General features: G+C 39.8%; 1 protein-coding gene across 3 annotated transcripts in view; it reads right to left on the bottom strand.

Moving 5' to 3' along the window:
• VPS13A (vacuolar protein sorting 13 homolog A) overlaps window positions 1-21215 on the bottom strand; it is a 282305-nt gene that overhangs the window by 116224 nt on the left and 144866 nt on the right. For all 3 annotated transcript variants that reach the window (XM_086415617.1, XM_086415618.1, XM_086415619.1), the window contains one exon: window positions 12009-12156. In XM_086415617.1, coding sequence (XP_086271743.1) covers window positions 12009-12156 — 148 coding nt within the window. The remainder of the gene's footprint in view (window positions 1-12008; window positions 12157-21215) is intronic.

Genomic DNA, 21215 nt, shown 5'->3' with positions numbered 1-21215 from the left:
TATTGCATATTGAGTGCAGCACTTTCCACAGCATCATCTTTCAGGATCTGGAATAGCTCAACTGGAATTCTATCACTGCGGGGAGCCAGCGTGAGGAGCTCCACCCATGACAAAGGTCATGAGGAAGGAGGCTCGGCATACGCAAAGGCGGGATCGAGCCTCAGGAGTCCCCCTGGAAATTCTTGAGCATCTACCCCCAAAACCAGAGTCTGCCTACTTTCTGCTTTGTGCTTTCACCTACACCTCTGACTTTACGGGGGGCTGTCCCCCACTACCTCTCTCTGAAAAAGGAGTTAGCTTACAGCTCCAGTTGATAATTCCTGGGTGTGACAGTGTTTCAACCTACAAACTCCTTTGGAAATCCTCTAGCTGGCCTGAATAGGTTTTTCCGGCACATGTGATTGCTCAGAGCCTCCCAACTGTGAGAGGCAGGAGATGTTCTAAACTGTCTAAACACAGATTCCTTTGAGTAGTTAAAAGATTGATTAGAAATTGTATTGGTGAAGGGATTTTCACTTGTTGGGCCAATGTTTGCTGCTAAGTCTCCATATCCCTTACCTGCTGTGTCCCTGGCAGTGTATTGATTAATATAATTGGTGTAAGTAGTAGCTTTAATGTTTGTAACCTGGGACCCTTGAGTTAATTCTTTTTCTTGTTATAGCCCACCACACCTTTACTCTGTAGAAATGCAACTTTATCTAATGCTTTTGGAGGGTGGCTCCTGACCAGTCACCTTTAGAGAAAAATAAGTTTTCTGAAGAAAGGGTCTTAAAATGTTAACAGGCCTCCAGGCCAGAAGATGATGCAAATCACCTAAGCTTTTGCATATGATAAGTTTGCAGGAATAAAGCCTGGCTTGCTGCATGACTCTACCCCTTCCCCCATTATCTTCTATGCATAACTTAAGGTATAAAAACTACTTTGGAAAATAAAGTGCGGGCCTTGTTCACCGAAACTTGGTCTCCCCATGTTGTTCTTTCTCTCACCTTCTGGCTGAATTATTCAGCCTCTTTTCTTCACTGAATTTTCTTACTGAGCTATCCTTATTCTATTACTCTTTATATCCTTAATTAACTGAGCTATCCTTATTCTATTACTCTTTATATCCTTAATTAACGTTTAATTAAGCAGTTGTTTCCTGATCCTCGCCGACACCGTCCCCGCTTCAAATTCCCTGGATCCACGGGGCTGGACCCCGGCATCTGCTTTTTAATATGCTACCTAGGTTGGTCATAACTTTCCTTCCAAGGAGTAAGCATCTTTTAATTTCATGGCTGCAATCACCATCTGCAGTGATTTTCGAGCCCCCCAAAATAAAGTCTGACACTGAGATTTGTAAAGTAATATCAAATGATTTATGTCTAAGTTACTGACTCATTTGCCACTTCATCTTCAACATCTCCATTCTTCTAGGACCTCTGCTAGGTTACCTCATATATTCCCATGGCTTCAAATACAATCTGTAATTTGATGATTTCCAAGTCATTTCTAGCCTTAGACTGCTCCACTAAGATCTTTATTAAAATATCTGACTGATTACTTATAATACCATGTCTAATATTGTTTCCTTCATGACATTTACCATAATTTTTAACTATTTTAACTATGTGCCTGTCTATCTCACCTCTGGATCACCACCATCCCCTGCATTATACTGGTAAGCTCCATGGAGCCACCAACAATGTCACAATTCCTTTGTAATCAGATTTCCAATATCCAGCACAGGGTCTAACACATAGCAGGCACTCAAATATTTGTTGAATAAGTGATCAACATTCAGAGAGAACAAGACGGTGGAGGAACAGGTGCACGTAGAGTGCATCTCTCTCCATGGATACATCAGGAATACACCTTCAGACACAGAAGTGCATGCAGTACACCAGCTGAGAGCGGACAGGAGTACGTGACCTGTGGAACACAATATACAGAACCATGCAAAACTCAGTAGGAGGAAAGAACTAGGGGGAAACATAAAAGTTTACTAGGACTGGACCTGCCCTCGGCAGGTGGGGAAATTGAAGCAGGGGACCGATCCCCACATCAGGGTAACTGTCTGAGTCAGAGGAGAAACATTTAAGGCTGAGAGTGAAACAACTGATCTGTGGCTGAATGAGAAAAAGACAGTCCTTGCTGCAGCTGTTGACTGTGGAGAGACCCCCCTCCCTTCCCTGAGGGAAGGTGATGGAGGAGATTGTGGTGGGAAATGCCTGTGGAAGAAAGCCAGGCAACCATGGAAGCAAGGCAATACTGCAGAATCACATGTAGCGGGTGGAACCATCACCATAGCCTCTCTCTCCCCACAAGGCCAGCATCAGCAGCTGATCAATAGAGGCGGCCCATCAAATGCCTGAACCACAGAACGGAAGAGTAGGACCCCACCCAGGGTATCCTTTAAGTGACTGATGCCACACACTACAGAATAGGACCCCATCCAGGGAGGCCCCATTCTATGTGTTTGATGCCCCAAATGACAGAGAAGGACTTCAGGCAAGGGAGTCCTCTAAGCACCTGAATGGGCGGAGCTACAAAGACTGGCCAAAGACGCCTTCTAATAGCCAGCTATCAGAGGCTCAAAAAAAAGACTCTGATAGGACCACAGCCCCAACAGCTGAAGCAGTCTGTGTCCCTGCACACTTGATGCCACCAGGGTCCCCGCGACCCGAGCAACTGCGCCACCTACACAGTCAACTCTCATCGGCTCAGAGCTGCCACAGGCAAAAAAAAAATCTTGCGCCTACACACACGGGGTCGCTTTGTGTACTGCTTGTGTCCAATACGGGTTGGCAAATACTGGTTGCCATACCCTTCTAGAGCACTGTATTTCCTGCTGCACTTGCCACCAATCCCGAGTACCTGGTGCTGGCAGAACCCCTGCAAACTAAGCATCTGCACCACCTTGGCACCTGGCCCTCATAGGGGCAGATCCAAATCCTTTAAGGCAGCCTCAGGAGTAAACCCCAGTGAACGACCCACAGGCAGAGGTGGAAATAAAACCACAATTGAAACCCAGAGGCAGTGCAGCTAAGGAAGAACACCCAAAACTTTCCCGTCAGCTATACAAGCTGCAGATTAAACCCACACAATCAACTAGGCAGACTCTGTGTATATGGAATATATAAAAGGACATTGAGAGCTCCCCCCCACACACAAATGCAATAGTTCTGATAGCTGTGGACACTGGAGGCCAGAACACACAGGAGGAGGACCAGATTAGAATCGGAGCAGCCCCCACAGCAGGTCCAGGGACCAGCACAGTGGTGGAGGGCATCCTAGGGAGGTGAGGCAGTGTGACTCCCAGTGAGGGAAAGGATCCTGACAGCAGGGACTCAAGAAAAACATTTATTATTCTTATGTTTTGACTTATTCTGTAGTTTCCTTTGGATTTTTTTTCTTTCTTCCTTCCACCCCTCTGTTGTAGTTGTCAATTTTATTGGCACTATGAAATCTAATTAAACTCTTGAGATTTTTTCCTTCCAATCACATTTTTATTGTTGTTATAAACCTCTGCCTCTCCCTTGGGCTTCTGCAGTCCCGTGGAGCTTTTTTTTTTTGCTTTTGCTTCCCTCCTTTTTTTGTTCTTTTCTCTTTTACTAAATTTTTAATTTTTTAAACCTAGCATTATTTTTTCTACATTTATTCCATTGCTTTTCCTACTGTTCTTTTCCCCTTGCAGTTAATCTTTAATGTATATAAATCTTTGTTGTCTACTTCTATTTAGCTTTGCATATCTATTCTTTCTTTCCATTCCTTTCAACACATTTGTTAATTTTGTTTTTATCGCTTTATTCCCCAACTTGCGCCTTGCTTTAGTTTTGTTTTCAGTTTGTGCTTTAGTTAGTTTTGTCCTTAACTGATAGATATAATTTTTGGTTTCCTTGTTCAACAGGTCAATTTATTGTACATTATTTTTGTTGGACTGTTCTGATTTTGCTTATGGGTATATATGTATATGTCTATATTTCATTATTTTAATTATTATTTGCCTGATTTTGTAACTGCCATTTGTCTGGGATTCATCTTTGGTTTCTCTTTTTAGGGTATCTGGTTTAATCTCACCCAATAACAAACCATTTGTGGAATCTTCGTTCCTGACCAGAGATCAAGCCCTGAGTTTTTGGAGTGGGAGCACTGGTTTGAACCCTGGACTACCAGAGAACTAACCCTAAGGAATATCAAATACTGAGAACTCTCACAAAGGAAACCAATTAAATACAAGACCTGGCATCACTCAACCACCAGTAGCACCCTGTGCAGAATGCCTCGTTCAAACAACAAACATCACAAAAATACAAACCCAATCGTCAACAGACAGGATGATGACTTCACTCACCGTGCCCATCAGAGGAAAAACAAAAAACACAGCATAAATTTTACCCTATATGAAGCTTATACAAACCACTGCACCAACCTTAGAGGGCAGAAACCAAAAGGGAGAAAGAATTCGACCTTGAAGCCTGAGAAAAGGAGACTTCAAACACAAGAAGTTTCAAAAAAATAATGAAAAGGCAGAGAAATACTACAAAAATAAAGGAACAAACTAGAAACATGGAAGTCCAAATAAATGAAGAGGAAATAGGCAAACTACCTGAAAAACATAATCAAAATGTTGAAAACAGAATGGAGAAAATGCAAGAACCAATTAACAAAGACCTAGAAGAATTAAAGAATAAACAGAGACAACACAATTACTGAAATTAAAAATACTCTACAAGGAAACAATAGCAGACTATCTGGAGAACAAATAAGTAAATTGGAAGATAAAATGGTGGAAATAACTTCTGAAGAGCAGAATAAAGGAAAAAGAATGAAAAGAACTGAGGATAGCCTCAAAGACCTCTGGGACTGTATCAAACGTACCAACATTCAAATCACAGGGGTCCCAGAGGAGGAAGAGAAAAAGAAAGGGTATGAGAAAATTTCTGAAAGGATTACAGCTGAAAATTTCCCCAACATGGAAAATGAAATAATCAATCAGGTCCAAGAGGCACAAAGAGTTCCATATAGGATAAACCAAAGGAGAAATACACCAAGAAACATACTAATCAAACTAACAAAGATTAAACACAAAGAAAAATATTAAAAGCAGCAAGAGAAAAGCAACAAGTAACATACAAGGGAAACCCCATATGTTTAACAGCTGATTTTGCAGCAGAAACTCTTCAGGCCAGAAGGGGATGGCAGGACATATTTAAAGTAAAGAAAGGGAAAAATTCTACAAGCAAAATTATTCTACCCGGCAAGGATCTCATTCAAAATTCATAGAGAAATAAAAAGCTTTTCAGACAAGCAAAAGTTAAGAGAATTCAGTACCACCAAACCAGCTTTACAATAAATGTGAAAGGGACTTATATAGTTAAGAAATATAAGAAAAGAAAAAGATCTACAAAATCAACGCCAAACACTTAAGAAAATGGCAATAGGAATATATATATCGAGAAGGAGAGTTATGACTAACCTAGATAGTATATTTAAAAGCAGAGACATAACTTTGTCAACAAAGGTCCGTCTAGTCAAAGCTATGGTTTTTCCCATGGTTGTGTATGGATGTGAGAGTTGGACGGTGAAGAAAACTAAGCGCTAAAGAATTGATGCTTTTGAACTGTGGTGTTGGAGAAGACCCTTGAGAGTCCCTTGGACTGCAAGGAGATCCAACCAGTCTATCCTAAAGGAGATCAGTCCTGGGTGTTCTTTGGAAAGACTGATGTTGAAGCTGAAACTCCAATACTTTGGCCATCTCATGCGAAGAGCTGACTCACTGGAAAAGACCCTAATGCTGGGAAGGATTAAGGGCAGGAACAGAAGGGGATGACAGAGGATGAGATGGCTGGATGGCATCACCAACTTGATGGACATGAGTTTGGGTAGACTACAGGAGTTAATGATGGACAGGGAGGCCTGGCATGCTGTGATTCACGGGGTTGCAAAGAGTCAGAGACGACTGAGCAACTGAACTGAACTGAACTTTAAATGTAAATGGATTAAGTGCTCCAACTGAAAGACACAGACTGGCTGAATGGAAACAAAAACAAAACCCACATATATGCTGTCTACAAGAAACCCACTTCAGACCTAAAGACACATATAGATGGAAAGTGAGAGGATGGAAAAATACACTCCATGCAAATGGGAAGCAAAAGAAAGGCTGGAGTAGCAATCCTCATATCAGACAAAATAGACCTTAAAGAAGATTACAAGAGATAAGGAAGGACACTACATAATGATCAAGGGATCAATCCAAGAGGAAGACATAACTGTAAATATCTATGCACCCAACATAGGAGCACCTCAATACATAAGACAAACACTGCTGCTGCTGCTGCTAAGTCGCCTCAGTCGTGTCCGACTCTGTGCGACCCCATAGACGGCAGCCCACCAGGCTCCCCCGTCCCTGGGATTCTCCAAGCAAGAACACTGGAGTGGCTTGCCATTTCCTTCTCCAATGCATGAAAGTGAAAAGTGAAAGTGAAGTCGCTCAGTCGTGTCCGACTCCTAGCAATCCCATGGACCGCAGCCTACCAGGCTCCTCCGTCCATGGGATTTGCCAGGCAAGAGTACTGGAGTGGGTTGCCATTGTTTGAAACACTAAAAGACATAAAAGGAGAAATTGACAGTAACACAATAATAGTAGGAGATTTGAACATCCCACTCCCACCAATGGACAGATCATCAAAACAGAAAATTAACAAGGAAACACAAGTCTTAAATGATACATTAGATGAGATGGATCTCATTGATATTTTCAGGACATTCCATCCAAATGCAGAAGAATACATCTTCTTCTCAAGTGCACATGGAACATTCTCCAAGATAGACCACATCTTGGGTCACAAATCAAACCTCAGTTAATATAAGAAAACTGAAACCGTATCACGCATGTTCTCCAACCACAACGCTTTGAGACCAGATACCAATTACAAGAAAAAAAATGTAAGAAAAAGAAACACATGGAGATTAAACAACACGTTTCTAAATAACCAATAGGTTACTGAAGAAATCAAAAGGGAAATTAAAAAATTTCTAGAAACAAATGACAAAGAAAACACGACAACTCAAAAGCTATGGTATGCAGCAAAAGCTGTCCTAAGAGGGAAGTTTATAGCAATACAATCCCACCCCAAGAAACAAGAAAAACATCGAACAGACAACCTAACTTTACACCTAAAACAACTGGAAGTCCTAGCTACAGCGATCAGAGAAGAAAAATAAATAAAAGGAATCCAGATCGGAAGGGAACAACTAAAGCTCTCACTGTTTTCAGATGACATAAAAAACCCAAAAGACAGTATCAGAAAATTACTAGAGCTAATCAGTGAATTTAGCAAAGTCAAAGGCTACAAAATCAATACACAGAAATTACTTTATTTCTATATACTAATGATGAAAAATCAGAAAGAGAAATTAAGGAATCAATCCCATTCACCATTGCAACAAAATCAAATTAAATATCTAGAAATAAACTTAGCTAAGGAGACAAAAGAAGTGTACACAAAAATTACAGGACACTAATGAAACAAATCAAAGACAACATAAACAGATGGAGAGATATTCAATGTTCCTGGGTAGGAAGAATCAACATTGAGAAAATGACTATACTACCAAATGCAATCTATAGATTCAAGGCGATCCCTATCAAATTACCAATGACTTTTCCACAGAACTAGAACAAAAAATTTCACAGTTCATATGGAAACACAAAAGACCCCAAATAGCCAAACCAGTCTTGAGAAAGAAGAATGGAGCTGGAGGAATCAACTTCCTGACTTCAGATTATACTACAAAGCTGCATTCATCAAGACAGTATAGCACTGGCACAAAAACAGAAACGTAGACCAATGGAACAACATAGAAAGCCCAGAGATAAACCCAGGCACCTGTGGGTACCTTATTTTTGACAAATGAGGCAAGAATATAAAAGGGGGCAAAGACAGACTCTTCAATCAATGGTGCTGGGAAAACTGAACAGCTACATGTAAAATAATGAAATTAGAACACTTCCTAACAACATACACAAAGATAAACTCAAAATGGATTAAAGACCTAAATGTAAGACCAGAAATTATAAAACTTTTAGAGCAAAACATAGAACACTCAATGACATAAATCAAAGAAAGATCCTCTATGATCCACCCACTAGAGTAATGGAAATAAAAACAAAAGTAAACAAGTGGGACCTGATTAAACTTAAAAGCTTTTGCACAGCAAAGGAAACTATAAGCAAAGTAAAAGACAACCCTCAGAATGGGAGAAAATAAAAGCAAATGAAACAACTGACAAAGGATTAACTTCCGAAGTATACAAGCAGCTCATACAACTCAATACCAGAAATATAAACAACCCAATCAAAAAGAGGCAGAAAGACCTAAACAAACTTTTCTCCAAGGAAGACATACAGACAGCTAACAAACACATGAAAAGGTGCTGAACATTGCACATATTAGAGAAATGCAAATCAAAACTACATGAGGTATTACCTCACATGGGTCAGAACAGCCATCATCAAAAATCTACAAACAATAAATGCTGAAGAGGTTTGGAGAAAAGGGAACAGTCTTGCACTGTAAATGAAAACAGTCACTATGGAAGACGGTATGGAGATTCCTTAAAAACTAGGAATAAAATCACCATCTGACTCAGGAATCCCATTCCTAGGCACATACCCCGAGGAAAGCAAAATTGAAAAAGACACATGTATTCCACTGCTCACTACAGCACTATTTACAATAGCTAGAACATGGAAGCAACCTAGATGTCCATCCACAGATGAACGGATAAAGAAGTTGTGGTACATATACACAATACAATATTACTCAGCCATAAAAAAGAACACATTTGAGTCAGTTCTAATGAGGTGGAGGAACCTAGAACCTATTATACAGAGTGAAGTAAGTCAGAAAGAGAAAGATAAATATCATATTCTAACACACATATATGGAATGTAGAAAAATAATACTGAAGAATTTATTTTCCAAAGCAAACCATTCAATATCATGGTAATCCAGGTCTATGCCCCGACCAGGAATGCTGAAGAAGCTGAAGTTGAACAGTTCTATGAAGACCTACAGGACCTTTTAGACTAACACCTAAAAAAGATTTCCTTTTCATTATAGAGGACTGGAATGGAAAAGCAGGAAGTCAAGAAACACTTGGAGTAACAGGCAAATTTGGCCTTGGAGTACAGAATGAAGCAGGGCAAAGGCTAACAGAGTTTTGCCAAGAGAACACACTGGTCATAGCAAACACCCTCTTCCAAAACACAAGAGAAGACTCTACACATGGACATCACCAGATGGTCAACACCGAAATCAGACTGATTATATTCTTTGCAGCCAAAGATGGAGAAGCTCTATACAGGCAGCAAAAACAAGACCAGGAGCTGACTATGGCTCAGATCATGAACTCCTTATTGCCAAATTCAGACTTAAATTGAAGAAAGTGGGGAAAACCACTAGACCATTCAGCTTTGACCTAAATCAAATCCCTTATCATTATACAGTAGAAGTGACAAACAGATTCAAGGGATTAGACCTGATAGAGTGCCTGAAGAACTATGGACGGAGGTTCGTGACATTGTACAGGAGACAGGGAGCAAAACCATCCCCAACAAAAAGAAATGCAAAAAAAGAAAAATGGCTGTCTGAAGAGGCCTTACAAACAACTGTGAAAAGAAGAGAAGCAAAAAGCAAAGGAGAAAAGGAAAGATTTGAATGCAGAGTTCCAAAGAATAGCAAGGAGAGATAAGAAAGCCTTCCTCAGTGATCAATGAAAAGAAATAGAGGAAAACAATAGAATGGGAAAGACTAGAGATCTCTTCAAGAAAATTGGAGATACCAAGGGAACATTTCATGCAAAGAAGGGCTCAAAAAAGTACAGAAATGGTATGGACCAGACAGAAGCAAAAGATATTAAGAAGAGGTAGCAAGAATACACACAAGAACTGTACAAAAAAGATCTTCACGACCCAGATAATCACAATTGTGTGATCACTCACCTAGAGCCAGACACCCAGGAATGTGAAGGCAAGTGGGCCTTAGGAAGCATCACTATTAACAAAGCTAGTCGAGGTGATGGAATTCCAGTTGAGCTATTCCAAATCCTGAAAGATGATGCTGTGAAAGTGCTGCACTCAATATGCCAGCAAATTTGGAAAACTCAGCAGTGGCCACAGGACTGGAAAAGGTCAGTTTTCATTCCAGTCCCAAAGAAAGGCAATGCCAAAGAATGCTCAAACTACTACACAATTGCACTCATCTCACATGCTAGTAAAATAATGCTCAAAATTCTCCAAGCCAGGCTTCAGCAATATGTGAACTGTGAAATTCCAGATGTTCAAGCTGGTTTTAGAAAAGGCAGAGAAACCAGAGATCAAGTTGCCAACATCCACTGGATCATCAAAAAAGCAAGAGAGTTCCAGAAAAACATCTACTGCTTTATTGACTATGCCAGAGCCTTTGACTGTATGGATCACAATAAACTGTGGAAAATTCTGAAAGAGATGGGAATCCTAGACCAACTGACCTGCCCTTTGAGAAACCTGTATGCAGGTCAGGAAGCAACAGTTAGAACTGGACATGGAACAACAGACTGATTCCAAACAGGAAAAGGAGTACATCAAGGCTGTATATTGTCACCCGGCTTATTTAACTTATATGCAGAGTGTATCGTGAGAAATGTGTGGCTGGAAGAAGCACAAGCTGGAATCAAGATTCCTGAGAGAAATATCAATAAGCACAGATATACAGATGACACCCTCCTTATGGCAGAAAGCAAAGAGGAACTAAAGAGCCTCCTGATGAAGGTGAAAGAGGAGAGTGAAAAAGTTGGCTTTAAGCTCAACATTCAGAAAACTAAGATCATGGCATCCGGTCCCATCACTTCATGGGAAATAGATGGGGAAACAATGGAAACAGTGGCTGACTTTGTTTTTCTGGGCTCCAAAATCACTGCAGATGGTGAGTACAGCCATGAAATTAAAAGGAAAGTTACGACCAACCTAGACAGCATATTAATAAGCAGAGACGTTACTTTGTCAACAAAGGTCCGTCTAGTCAAGGCTATGGTTTTTCCAGTGGTCATGTATGGATGTGAGAGTTGGACTGTAAAGAAAGCTGAGCACAATAGAATTGATGCTTTTGAACTGTGGTGTTGGAGAAGACTCTTGAGAGTCTCTTGGACTGCAAGGAGATCCAACCAGTCCATCCTAAAGGAGATCAGTCCTAGGTGTTCATTCTAAGGACTGGTATTTAAGCTGACAGTCCAATACTTTGGCCCCTGATGTGAAGAGATGACTGATTTGTTAAGACCCTGATGCTGGGAAAGAGTGAAGGCAGGAGGAAAAGGGGATGACAGAGGATGAGATGGTTGGATGGCATCACCAACTCAATGGACATGAGTCTGTGTACGCTCTGGGAGTTGGTGATGGACAGGGAGGCCTGGTGTGCTGCAGTTTTGGGGTCACAAAAGGTTAGACATTACTGAGCAACTGAACTGAATGGAGAAACAGACATAGAAAATAGACTCATGAACATAGGGAGAGGGGAGAAGGTGAGATGTATGGGAAGAGTAACATGGATCTTACATTACCATATGTAAAATAGAGAGCCAATGGGAATCTGTTGTTTTGCTCAGGAAACTCAAACAGGAGCTCTGTACCAACCTAGAGGGATGGGATGTGAAGGGAATTGGGAGGGAAGTTCAAAAGGGAGGGGATATATGCATACCTATGGCTGATTCATGTTGAGATTTGACAGAAAACAACAAAATTCTGTAACGTAATTATCCATCAATTATAAAATAAATAAATTTTTTTAAAAAATGAAAAAAAATCTTTTTACAAAAACAGAAAAGAAAAAAAAGATCAACATTCAATGCATTCTAGTTTATATACATGAGCTACTATCTCTTTTCTGACCAAGGTATGTTTACATAACTTGTACATACAAAATGACTTATGTCCCCAAACAATAATTTTTAACCAACAAAAGATACATCAATAAGGATTTAAAAGTTACCTCCATGGGCTTTAGCTGAGCATTTAGATTGAAACAAGGAACTTCCTGGAACCACTCCCACGATAAATTTCGCTCAACCATCACCTCAAGATTTAATGGCAATAGTAGATCCAGTACTTCCTGGTATGCATCATTAATATATTGAGTCCTATGAGTAGAAATAAAATTGTTTTTAATAAATTTCATACAGTAACAGAAAAAATTAATCATTTTATATATAAATAATAGAAATAAATAATTTTGTGTGTGTGCAGAGGAAAATAGAATCAAATAGTCTTTCCATGAAAAATGAGAGACGTTCCACCTCCCTAGAAACCTAGGTGACTTTTCTCTGAGCTGAAGTTCTCTGTGTTAAAGAAAAATAAAACTTTTAAATAGGATTTTTATAATATATTAAAAAGTGCCCAAAATATACATGTTGGACAATAAACTCTTAAAATGAGAATGTTCTCTACATAAAACATAAAATGCATTATACAAGACCTTAATATGAAAACATTTAAATTCACAGATTTACACATATCAGAAGATTACTACATATCCCTTTACTTTATAAGAAACTAGTCTGCAAATATGAAATTTCTATTTTTGCAGATCAAATACAGTTGAATATGTATAATTTTATATTAAGTGTACCATATTTGCCTTTCCAAGTCCGTGTAAGGGTAGGACTGAGCCTCAGGAATTATGAAAAGACTAGTTGGTTACCAAACACCTTTCAACTAACATGAGACCAAAGCAGCCTCCCAATATACCTTCAAATGACAACCTCAAAGTGGTCCTCCTAAATAATACATCTACACTTTAATTGGTATCAATCATGTGGCACTGGAATGGCAGCTGCGTGGCGCTGGAGTGGTGGTGAGGAGATACCCCACATCCAAGGTCAGAGAAACCCCAGTAAGACTGTAGGCACTGGAGTGGCAGTTGTGTGGCACTGGAGTGGCCGTGAGGAGATACCCCACGCCCAAGGGCAAAGGAGAAGCCCCAGAAAAACAGTAGGAGAGGCGAATTCGTGTTTATTTTTTTTTAATTTTATTTTATTTTTAAACTTTACATAATTGTATTAGTTTTGCCAAATATCAAAATGAATCCGCCACAGGTATACATGTGTTCCCCATCCTGAACCCTCCTCCCTCCTCCCTCCCCATACCATCCCTCTGGGTCGTCCCAGTGCTCTAGCCCCAAGCATCCAGTATCGTGCATCGAACCTGGACTGGCATCTCGTTTCATACATGATATTTTACATGTTTCAATGCCATTCTCCCAAATCTTCCCACCCTCTCCCTCTCCCACAGAGTCCATAAGACTGTTCTATACATCAGTGTCTCTTTTGCTGTCTCGTACACAGGGTTATTGTTACCATCTTTCTAAATTCCATATATATGTGTTAGTATACTGTATTGGTGTTTTTTCTTCTGGCTTACTTCACTCTGTATAATAGGCTCCAGTTTCATCCACCTCATTAGAACTGATTCAAATGTATTCTTTTTAATGGCTGAGTAATACTCCATTGTGTATATGTACCACAGCTTTCTTATCCATTCATCTGTTGATGGACATCTAGGTTGCTTCCATGTCCTGGCTATTATAAACAGTGCTGTGATGAACATTGGGGTACACGTGTCTCTTTCCCTTCTGGTTTCCTCAGTGTGTATGCCCAGCAGTGGGATTGCTGGATCATAAGGCAGTTCTATTTCCAGTTTTTTAAGGAATCTCCACACTGTTCTCCATAGTGGCTGGAAACCCCATTCCCACCAGAGACGCTCAGAGGGCTCAAACAAACCTCGTGCACACCAGGACCCAGGGTCCCCACAGAAACTGAGTCAGGACTGTGTTTGACTGTCTCCTGTGGAGACGGTCAGCAGTGGACTGCCACAGGGATTGGAGCTCTGGGTTCAGCAGACTTGGGTACTAAGCTCTCTTAGAGGAGGTCACCACTGACCCCACCATAAAGCTGCCAGAACTTGCACAGGACTGGGAAATAGACTCTTGGAGGGCACAAACAGAACCTTGTGTGCACCAGGACTCAGAAGAAATGAGCAGTGACCCCCAAGACTCTGACCCAGACTTTCCCAGAGTGTCCAGGAGTCTCCAGCAGAGGTGTGGGTCGGTGGTGGCCTCCTTCAGGGTTGCGGGCAGTGAGTATAGCAGTATATGCACAGGATCATCCAAAGGAGGTGCCCATTATCTTCATTACCTCCACCATAGTTTGGGCCCAGGTAAACAGCAAAGAGGGAATACAGTTCCACCCATCAACAGAAAATTGGATTAAAGATTTACTGAGCATGGCCCTGCTCATCAGAACAAGACCCAGTTTCCCCCCTCAGTCAGTCTCTCCCATCAGGAAGCTTCCATAAAGCCTCTTAATCTTCTTCATCAGAGGGCAGACAGACTGAAAACCACAATCACAGAAAACTAACCAATCTGATCACATGGACCACAGCTGGTCTAACTGAATGAAACTATGAGCCATGCTGTGTAGGGCCACCCAAAACGGACAAACATGATGGAGAGTTCTGACAAAACGTGGTCCACTGGAGAAGGGAACGGCAAACCACTTCAGTACTCTTGCCTTAAGAACCTCATGAACAGTATGAAAAGGCAAGAAGATAGGACACTGAAAAATGAACTCCCCAGGTCGGTAGGTGCCCAATATGCTACTGGAGATCAGTGGAGAAATAACTCCAGAAAGAATGAAGAAATGGAGCTAAAGCAAAAACAACACACAGTTGTGGATGTGATGGGTGACAGAAGAAAAGTCCGATGTTATAAAGAGTAATACTGTATAGGAACCTGGAACGTTAGGTCCATGAATCTTGCAAGGCATACCGGAAGTGGTCAAACAGGAGACAGCAAGAGTGACCATTGATATTTTAGTAATCAGCCAACTAAAATGGACTGGAATGGGTGAATTTAATTCAGATGACCATTATATCTACTACTGTGGGCAAGAATCCCTTAGAAGAAATGGAGTAGCATCATAGTAAACAAGAGAGTCCAAAATGTAGTACTTGGATGAAATATCAAAAATCACAGAATAATCTCTGTTCTTTTCCAAGGTAAACCATTCAATACCACGGTAATCCAAGTCTATGCCCGACCAATAATGCTAAAGAAGCTGAAACTGAATGGTTTTATGAAGACCTACAAGCCCTTCTAGAACTAACACCCCCAAAAGATGTCCTTTTCATTATAGAGGACTGGAACACAAAAGTAGGAAGTCAAGAAACACTTGGAGTAACAGGCAAATTTGGCCTTGGAGTACAGAATGAAGCAGGGCAAAGGCTAACAGAGTTTTGCCAAGAGAACACACTGGTCATAGCAAACACCCTCTTCCAACAACACAAGAGAAGACTCTACACATGGACATCACCAGATGGTCAACACCGAAATCAGACTGATTATATTCTTTGCAGCCAAAGATGGAGAAGCTCTATACAGGCAGCAAAAACAAGACCAGGAGCTGACTATGGCTCAGATCATGAACTCCTTATTGCCAAATTCAGACTTAAATGAAGAAAGTGGGGAAAACCACTAGACCATTCAGCTTTGACCTAAATCAAATCCCTTATCATTATACAGTAGAAGTGACAAATAGATTCAAGGGATTAGACCTGATAGAGTGCCTGAAGAACTATGGACGGAGGTTCGTGACATTGTACAGGAGACAGGGATCAAGACCATCCCCATGGAAAAGAAATGCAAAAAGTCAAAACAGCTGTCTGAAGAGGCCTTACAAATAGCTGCAAAAAGAAGAGAAACAAAAGGCAAAGGAGAAAAGGAAAGATACACACATTTGAATGCAGAGTTCCAAAGAATAGCAAAGAGAGATAAGAAAGCCTTCCTCAGTGATCAGTGCAAAGAAATAGAGGAAAACAACAGAATGGGAAAGACTAGAGATCTCTTCAAGAAAACTAGAGATACCAAGGGAACATTTCATGCAAAGATGGGCTCAATGAAGGACAGAAATGGTATGGACCTAACAGAAGCAGAAGATATTAAGAAAAGGTAGCAAGAATATACAGAAGAACTACACAAAGAAGATCTTCATGACCCAGAGAATCATGATGGTATGATCACTCACCGAGAGCTAGACATCCTGGAATGTGAAGTCAAGGGGGCCTTAGGAAGCATCACTATTAACAAAGCTAGTGGAGGTGATGGAATTCCAGTTGAGCTATTTCAAATCCTAAAAGATGATGCTGTGAAAGTGCTGCATTCAATATGCCAACAAATATGGAAAACTCAGCTGTGGCCACAGGACTGGAAAAGGTCAGTTTTCATTCCAATCCCAAAGAAAGGCAATGCCAAAGAATGCTCAAAGTACTGCACAACTACACTCATTTCACACGCTAGTAAAGTAATGCTCAATTTTCTCCAAGTCAGGCTTCAACAGTATGTGAACCATGAACTTCCAGATGTTCAAGCTGGTTTTAGAAAAGGCAGAGGAACCAGAGATCAAATTGCCAACATCTGCTGGATTATCAAAAAAGCAAGAGAGTTCCAGAAAACAATCTATTTCTGCTTTATTGACTATGCCAAAGCCTTTGACTGTGTGAATCACCACAAACTGTGTGGAAAATTATTAAAGAAATGGGAATACCAGACCCCCTGATCTGCCTCTTGAGAAATCTGTATTTCTCAAGGTCAGGTCAGAAAGCAACACTTAGAACTGGACATGGAAAAACACACTGGTGCCAAATAGGAAAAGGAGTACATCAAGGCTGTATATTGTCACCCGGCTTATTTAACTTATATACAGAGTACATCATGAGAAATGCTGGGCTGGAGGAAGCACAAGCTGGAATCAAGATTGCCTGGAGAATTATCAATAACCTCAGATATGCAGATGACACCACCCTTATGGCAGTAAGTGAAGAAGAACTAAAGAGCCTCTTGATGAAAGTGAAAGAGCAGAGTGAAAAAGTTGGCTTAAAGCTCAACATTCAGAAAACGAAGATCATGGCATCTGGTCCCATCACTTCATGGCAAATAGATGGGGAAACAGTGAAAACAGTGGCTGACTTTATTTTTCTGGGCTCCAAAATCACTGCAGATAGTGACTGCAGCCATAAAATTAAAAGACGCTTACTCCTTGGAAGGAAAGTTATGACCAACCTAGATAGCATATTAAAAAGCAGAGACATTACTTTGCCAACAAAGGTCCGTCTAGTCAAGGCTATGGTTTTTCCAGTGGTCATGTATGGATGTGAGAGTTGGACTATAAAGAAGAGCGCAGAAGAACTGATGCTTTTGAACTGTGGTGTTGGAGAAGACTCTTGAGAGTCCCTTGGACTGCAAGGAGATCCAACCAGTCTATCCTAAAGGAGTTCAGTCCTGGGTGTTCATTGGAAGGACTGATGGTGAAGCTGAAAGTTCAATACTTTGGCCACCTGATGTGAAGAGCTGACTCATTTGAAAAGACCCTGATTCTGGGAAATACTGAGGGCAGGAGGAGAAGGGGATGACAGAGGATGAGATGGTTGGATCGCATCACTGACTCAATGGACATGGGTTTGGGTGGACTCTGGGAGTTGGTGATGGACAGGGAGGCCTGGTGTGCTGCGGTTCATGGGGTCGCAAAGAGTCAGACATGACTGAGCGACTGAACTGAACTGAACCTTTCCTGTGTAATACCACAAGTATCCTGAGTTTTACTACCACTTTATATATTTATTATTTTAAACTTTTTATTTTGTATTGGTGTACAGCTGATTAACAATGTTGTGACAGTTTCAGGTGAACAGAGAAGGAACCCAGCCATACATACACATGTATCCATTCTTCCATCCAGGCTGCCACCCAACACTGAGCGGAGTTACATGTGCTGTACAGTAGATCCTTGCTAGTTATCCATTTCAAACTTAACAGAGCATACGTGTCAATCCCAAACTCCCCAGCTATCCCTTTCCCCATCCCTCTCCCCAGCAACCGTAAATTCATTCTCTAAGTCTGTGAGTTTCTTGCTATTTTGTAAATAAGTCCATTTGTATTTTTTATTTTTAGATTCCACATTTAAGGGATGTCATGTGATATTTCTCCTTATTTGTCTGACTTTCTTCACTCAGTATGACAATCTCTAGGTCCATCCACGTTGCTGCAAATGGCATTATTACTTTTTAATGACTGTTCTACCACTCTTTAATATATATTTAATTGGTCACTGTCTGTAGTTTCAAATAGAATGATTCATGAGGGTAGGGACTATATCTTATTCTTTGATGTACTATCAGTACCTGTCTCAGATGATAACAATATGACATGTACTCTTTAATTATTTGCTAAATTCAAGAAAGTAAATCAATATATCAATTTATAAACAACATATGAGAGTATCTATCTCCCTGCACCCAGATTGAGAATTACTGATTATTAAGATCTGTCAAATTTAATAGGCAAACTATACTATTTCACTGTATTAATTTTCATTCCCTTGATTACTAATGAAGTTGAACACTTCTATTAGCTAGGTACCAGAAGGAAATGGCAACCCACTCCAGTATTCTTGCCTGGAGAAACCCAGGGACAGAGGAGCCTGGTGGGCTGCCATCTATGGGGTCGCACAGAGTCGGACACGACTGAAGTGACTTAGCAGCAACAGCAGTAGCAGCAGCTATTATTGTTCCTGAAAAGAATAATTTAGTCTTGTTCTTTACTAATTTTTTTTTGTCTTACTGTCTTAAAATAACTAATGATTTTCATTGATTATTAAAGATGTTGCTAATTATCCTATATGCTAGCATTGGTTTTGGTAATTAATACTCAGAAACTTATATTTTGAACAGTCAAAGCCAACTGATATTCTTCCCTTATCATTTGCCTTCTGTTTTCAGTGCTTAATTTATCAAGTTTTTCTCTACCATATAACTGGTACTTATGTTGTTATTTGTCCTTAGTTTTTTAAGATCATTCTTGAGATAATTCATTAACATATGATTCACTCCATTTTAGTTTTTTTATTACTGGCATTATGCTCTGGGGACGTTTTAAATAGCAAAATTACCAAGGAAAATACCCTAAATGCAAAAAAAACAAAAAACAAAAAACAAAACCTCATGTCTACAGCAGAAGAGCTTACATAAGATGGCAGGGTATTCTTCTTTAACACCTCAGCTGGGAACACAGGCCTTGGGAGACTCAAACGTCTTGCAGCTAGCTCTGTGCATGCCCAAAAATGACTGTGGAAGTGACATGAATATTGATTTTGGGGTTACACGTAAGTTTCAACAAGCAGAAACACTCACAAATGTGGAATGTATGAATAATGAGCTTGACTGTTATATATGAATAATGGTGATACACACTCACGCACCCACACAGTCAGCTGGTGAGTTTTATACTATTTCATTATCTTAATTATTGTAGTGTTATAATATATTTTAGTAGTATTTAGTGAAATTTAATATTTTAGTAGTACTTCTAAGATTGTTATAATTCTTCCATATGCTATCTCAATTCTTTCTTTCAAAAAATCTTTGCAACATCCTGCCCCCTATTTATATTTCCAGAAAAACTTTACAATAATTCTGAAAGACTTTAAAAGAATTGCTGTTGTGATTTTTTATTGAGTGCATTAAATATACAAAATTAATTTATAAGAAACTGACACCTTTATAATACCAGGTATAGGAAAATATTCTATGATTATTTAAGATTTCTTACTGGCCCTTAAATTCTACATCTTTCCTTACAGAAGTATTATATATATATTTTTTAATTTTATATTACAATTAACATCTTTGCAATAAAGTTATTTCAGGGAAAATGGTTTACTCTATAAACAAGTAATTCTATTTCGAGGAATTCATCTGAAGGAAACATATTACCCTAAAGAAATGAGCAGAAAATCATGTAAGTATTGATAAAGAAATCAATCAGCATTATAATGCTATTTAAAACAATAAAAATGAATCAACTTAAGTTTTTAACAACAGGAAAATAGATTTTTTAAAAAATTATAGTTTAAAATATTTAGAAAAAATAATGCACTCAAAATGGGGCTTCCCATGTGGCTCAGTGGTAAAGAACCTACGTGCCAAAGCAGCAGACTCAGGAGATGTGGGCTCAGTCCCTGGGTTGGGAAGATCCCCTGGAGGAGGAAATGGTAACCCACACCAGTTTTCTTGCCTGAAAAATTTCATGGACAGAGGAGCTTGGCGGGCTACAGTCCACAGGGTCGCAAAGAGCCAGATACAACTGGAGTAACTTAGTATGCACACACAATCTATTCACCTCTTGTAAAAACTGCTCACTATGATACTTCATGTTCCTAGCACAGTACCTGGGATATATTACATGCTTAATAAATACCCAAATATTCCACTGATGGAAATTTATCCTTCCATTTAAGATAAAATAATATCAACTAGATTTACCCTCCTGCCTGAAAGAATTCTTCTCTCTCCCCCTGCAACAAAGACACACATACAAAATATATTAACAAATGATTTTCAAGACAAAGGACATCAGGCAATGGGCGGTGATTACTGAGGAACAAGAAAGAAAACGAGATGAATCCCATGACTACCCCAACTTTAATTGTTTTGAGATAATTTAAAGGTCCTGAAAAAGCAAGGGGGTGGATAAGCCAAGAAATAACCAAAATAAGTCCATGATTTAAGAAAACAGCTGAGAATCCAGGGAAACCAAGGCAGGTAGAGATCATATGGTAAAATGACATAGAGGACAGGGCTACAGAGAAGAACCCCAAAATTTCAGCACTAAATGCATATACAAGAAAAGAAATGTTCAAATCAGTCATCTGAATCACCACCTAGAGAAAATTAGAACAAGAGGAAAATTAAAATCAAAGGAAGCAGAAGGAATAAAAAATATCAAAGCAGGTATCAATGAAAGAGAAGACAGATGAGAGAAATCCAAAAGCTGGTGCTTTAAAAGCAATAAAACTGAATGTTCAAGAATGGATAACCAGGGAATGGCCGACGGAGAATAGAAAGATTGGAAGATCACCTCCTCTTAGTGGCACACCAAACTTACAAATATTTACAGAGCAGCTCTCAATGAGAATGACCTGAAGACTAGCAGAAAATCTCTTTAAAACTAAAGATATAAAAAGGATCAAGACAGGTAGAAGGAAGGTAGACACAGTGCAGTAAAGAACCATACCCCCAGGTAGGCCACAAACGGAAGGATCATTATAACTGCAGAAGTTGTCCCCAAGGAACTAGGGGTACAATCCTCATC

Source organism: Bos grunniens, chromosome 8 (assembly GCF_055505025.1).
Source record: "Bos grunniens cultivar Pamir isolate PY7600 chromosome 8, Bosgru_T2T1.0, whole genome shotgun sequence".
Classification (NCBI taxonomy): Eukaryota; Metazoa; Chordata; class Mammalia; order Artiodactyla; family Bovidae; genus Bos; species Bos grunniens.
This window is presented reverse-complemented; position numbering and strand designations above follow the sequence as displayed.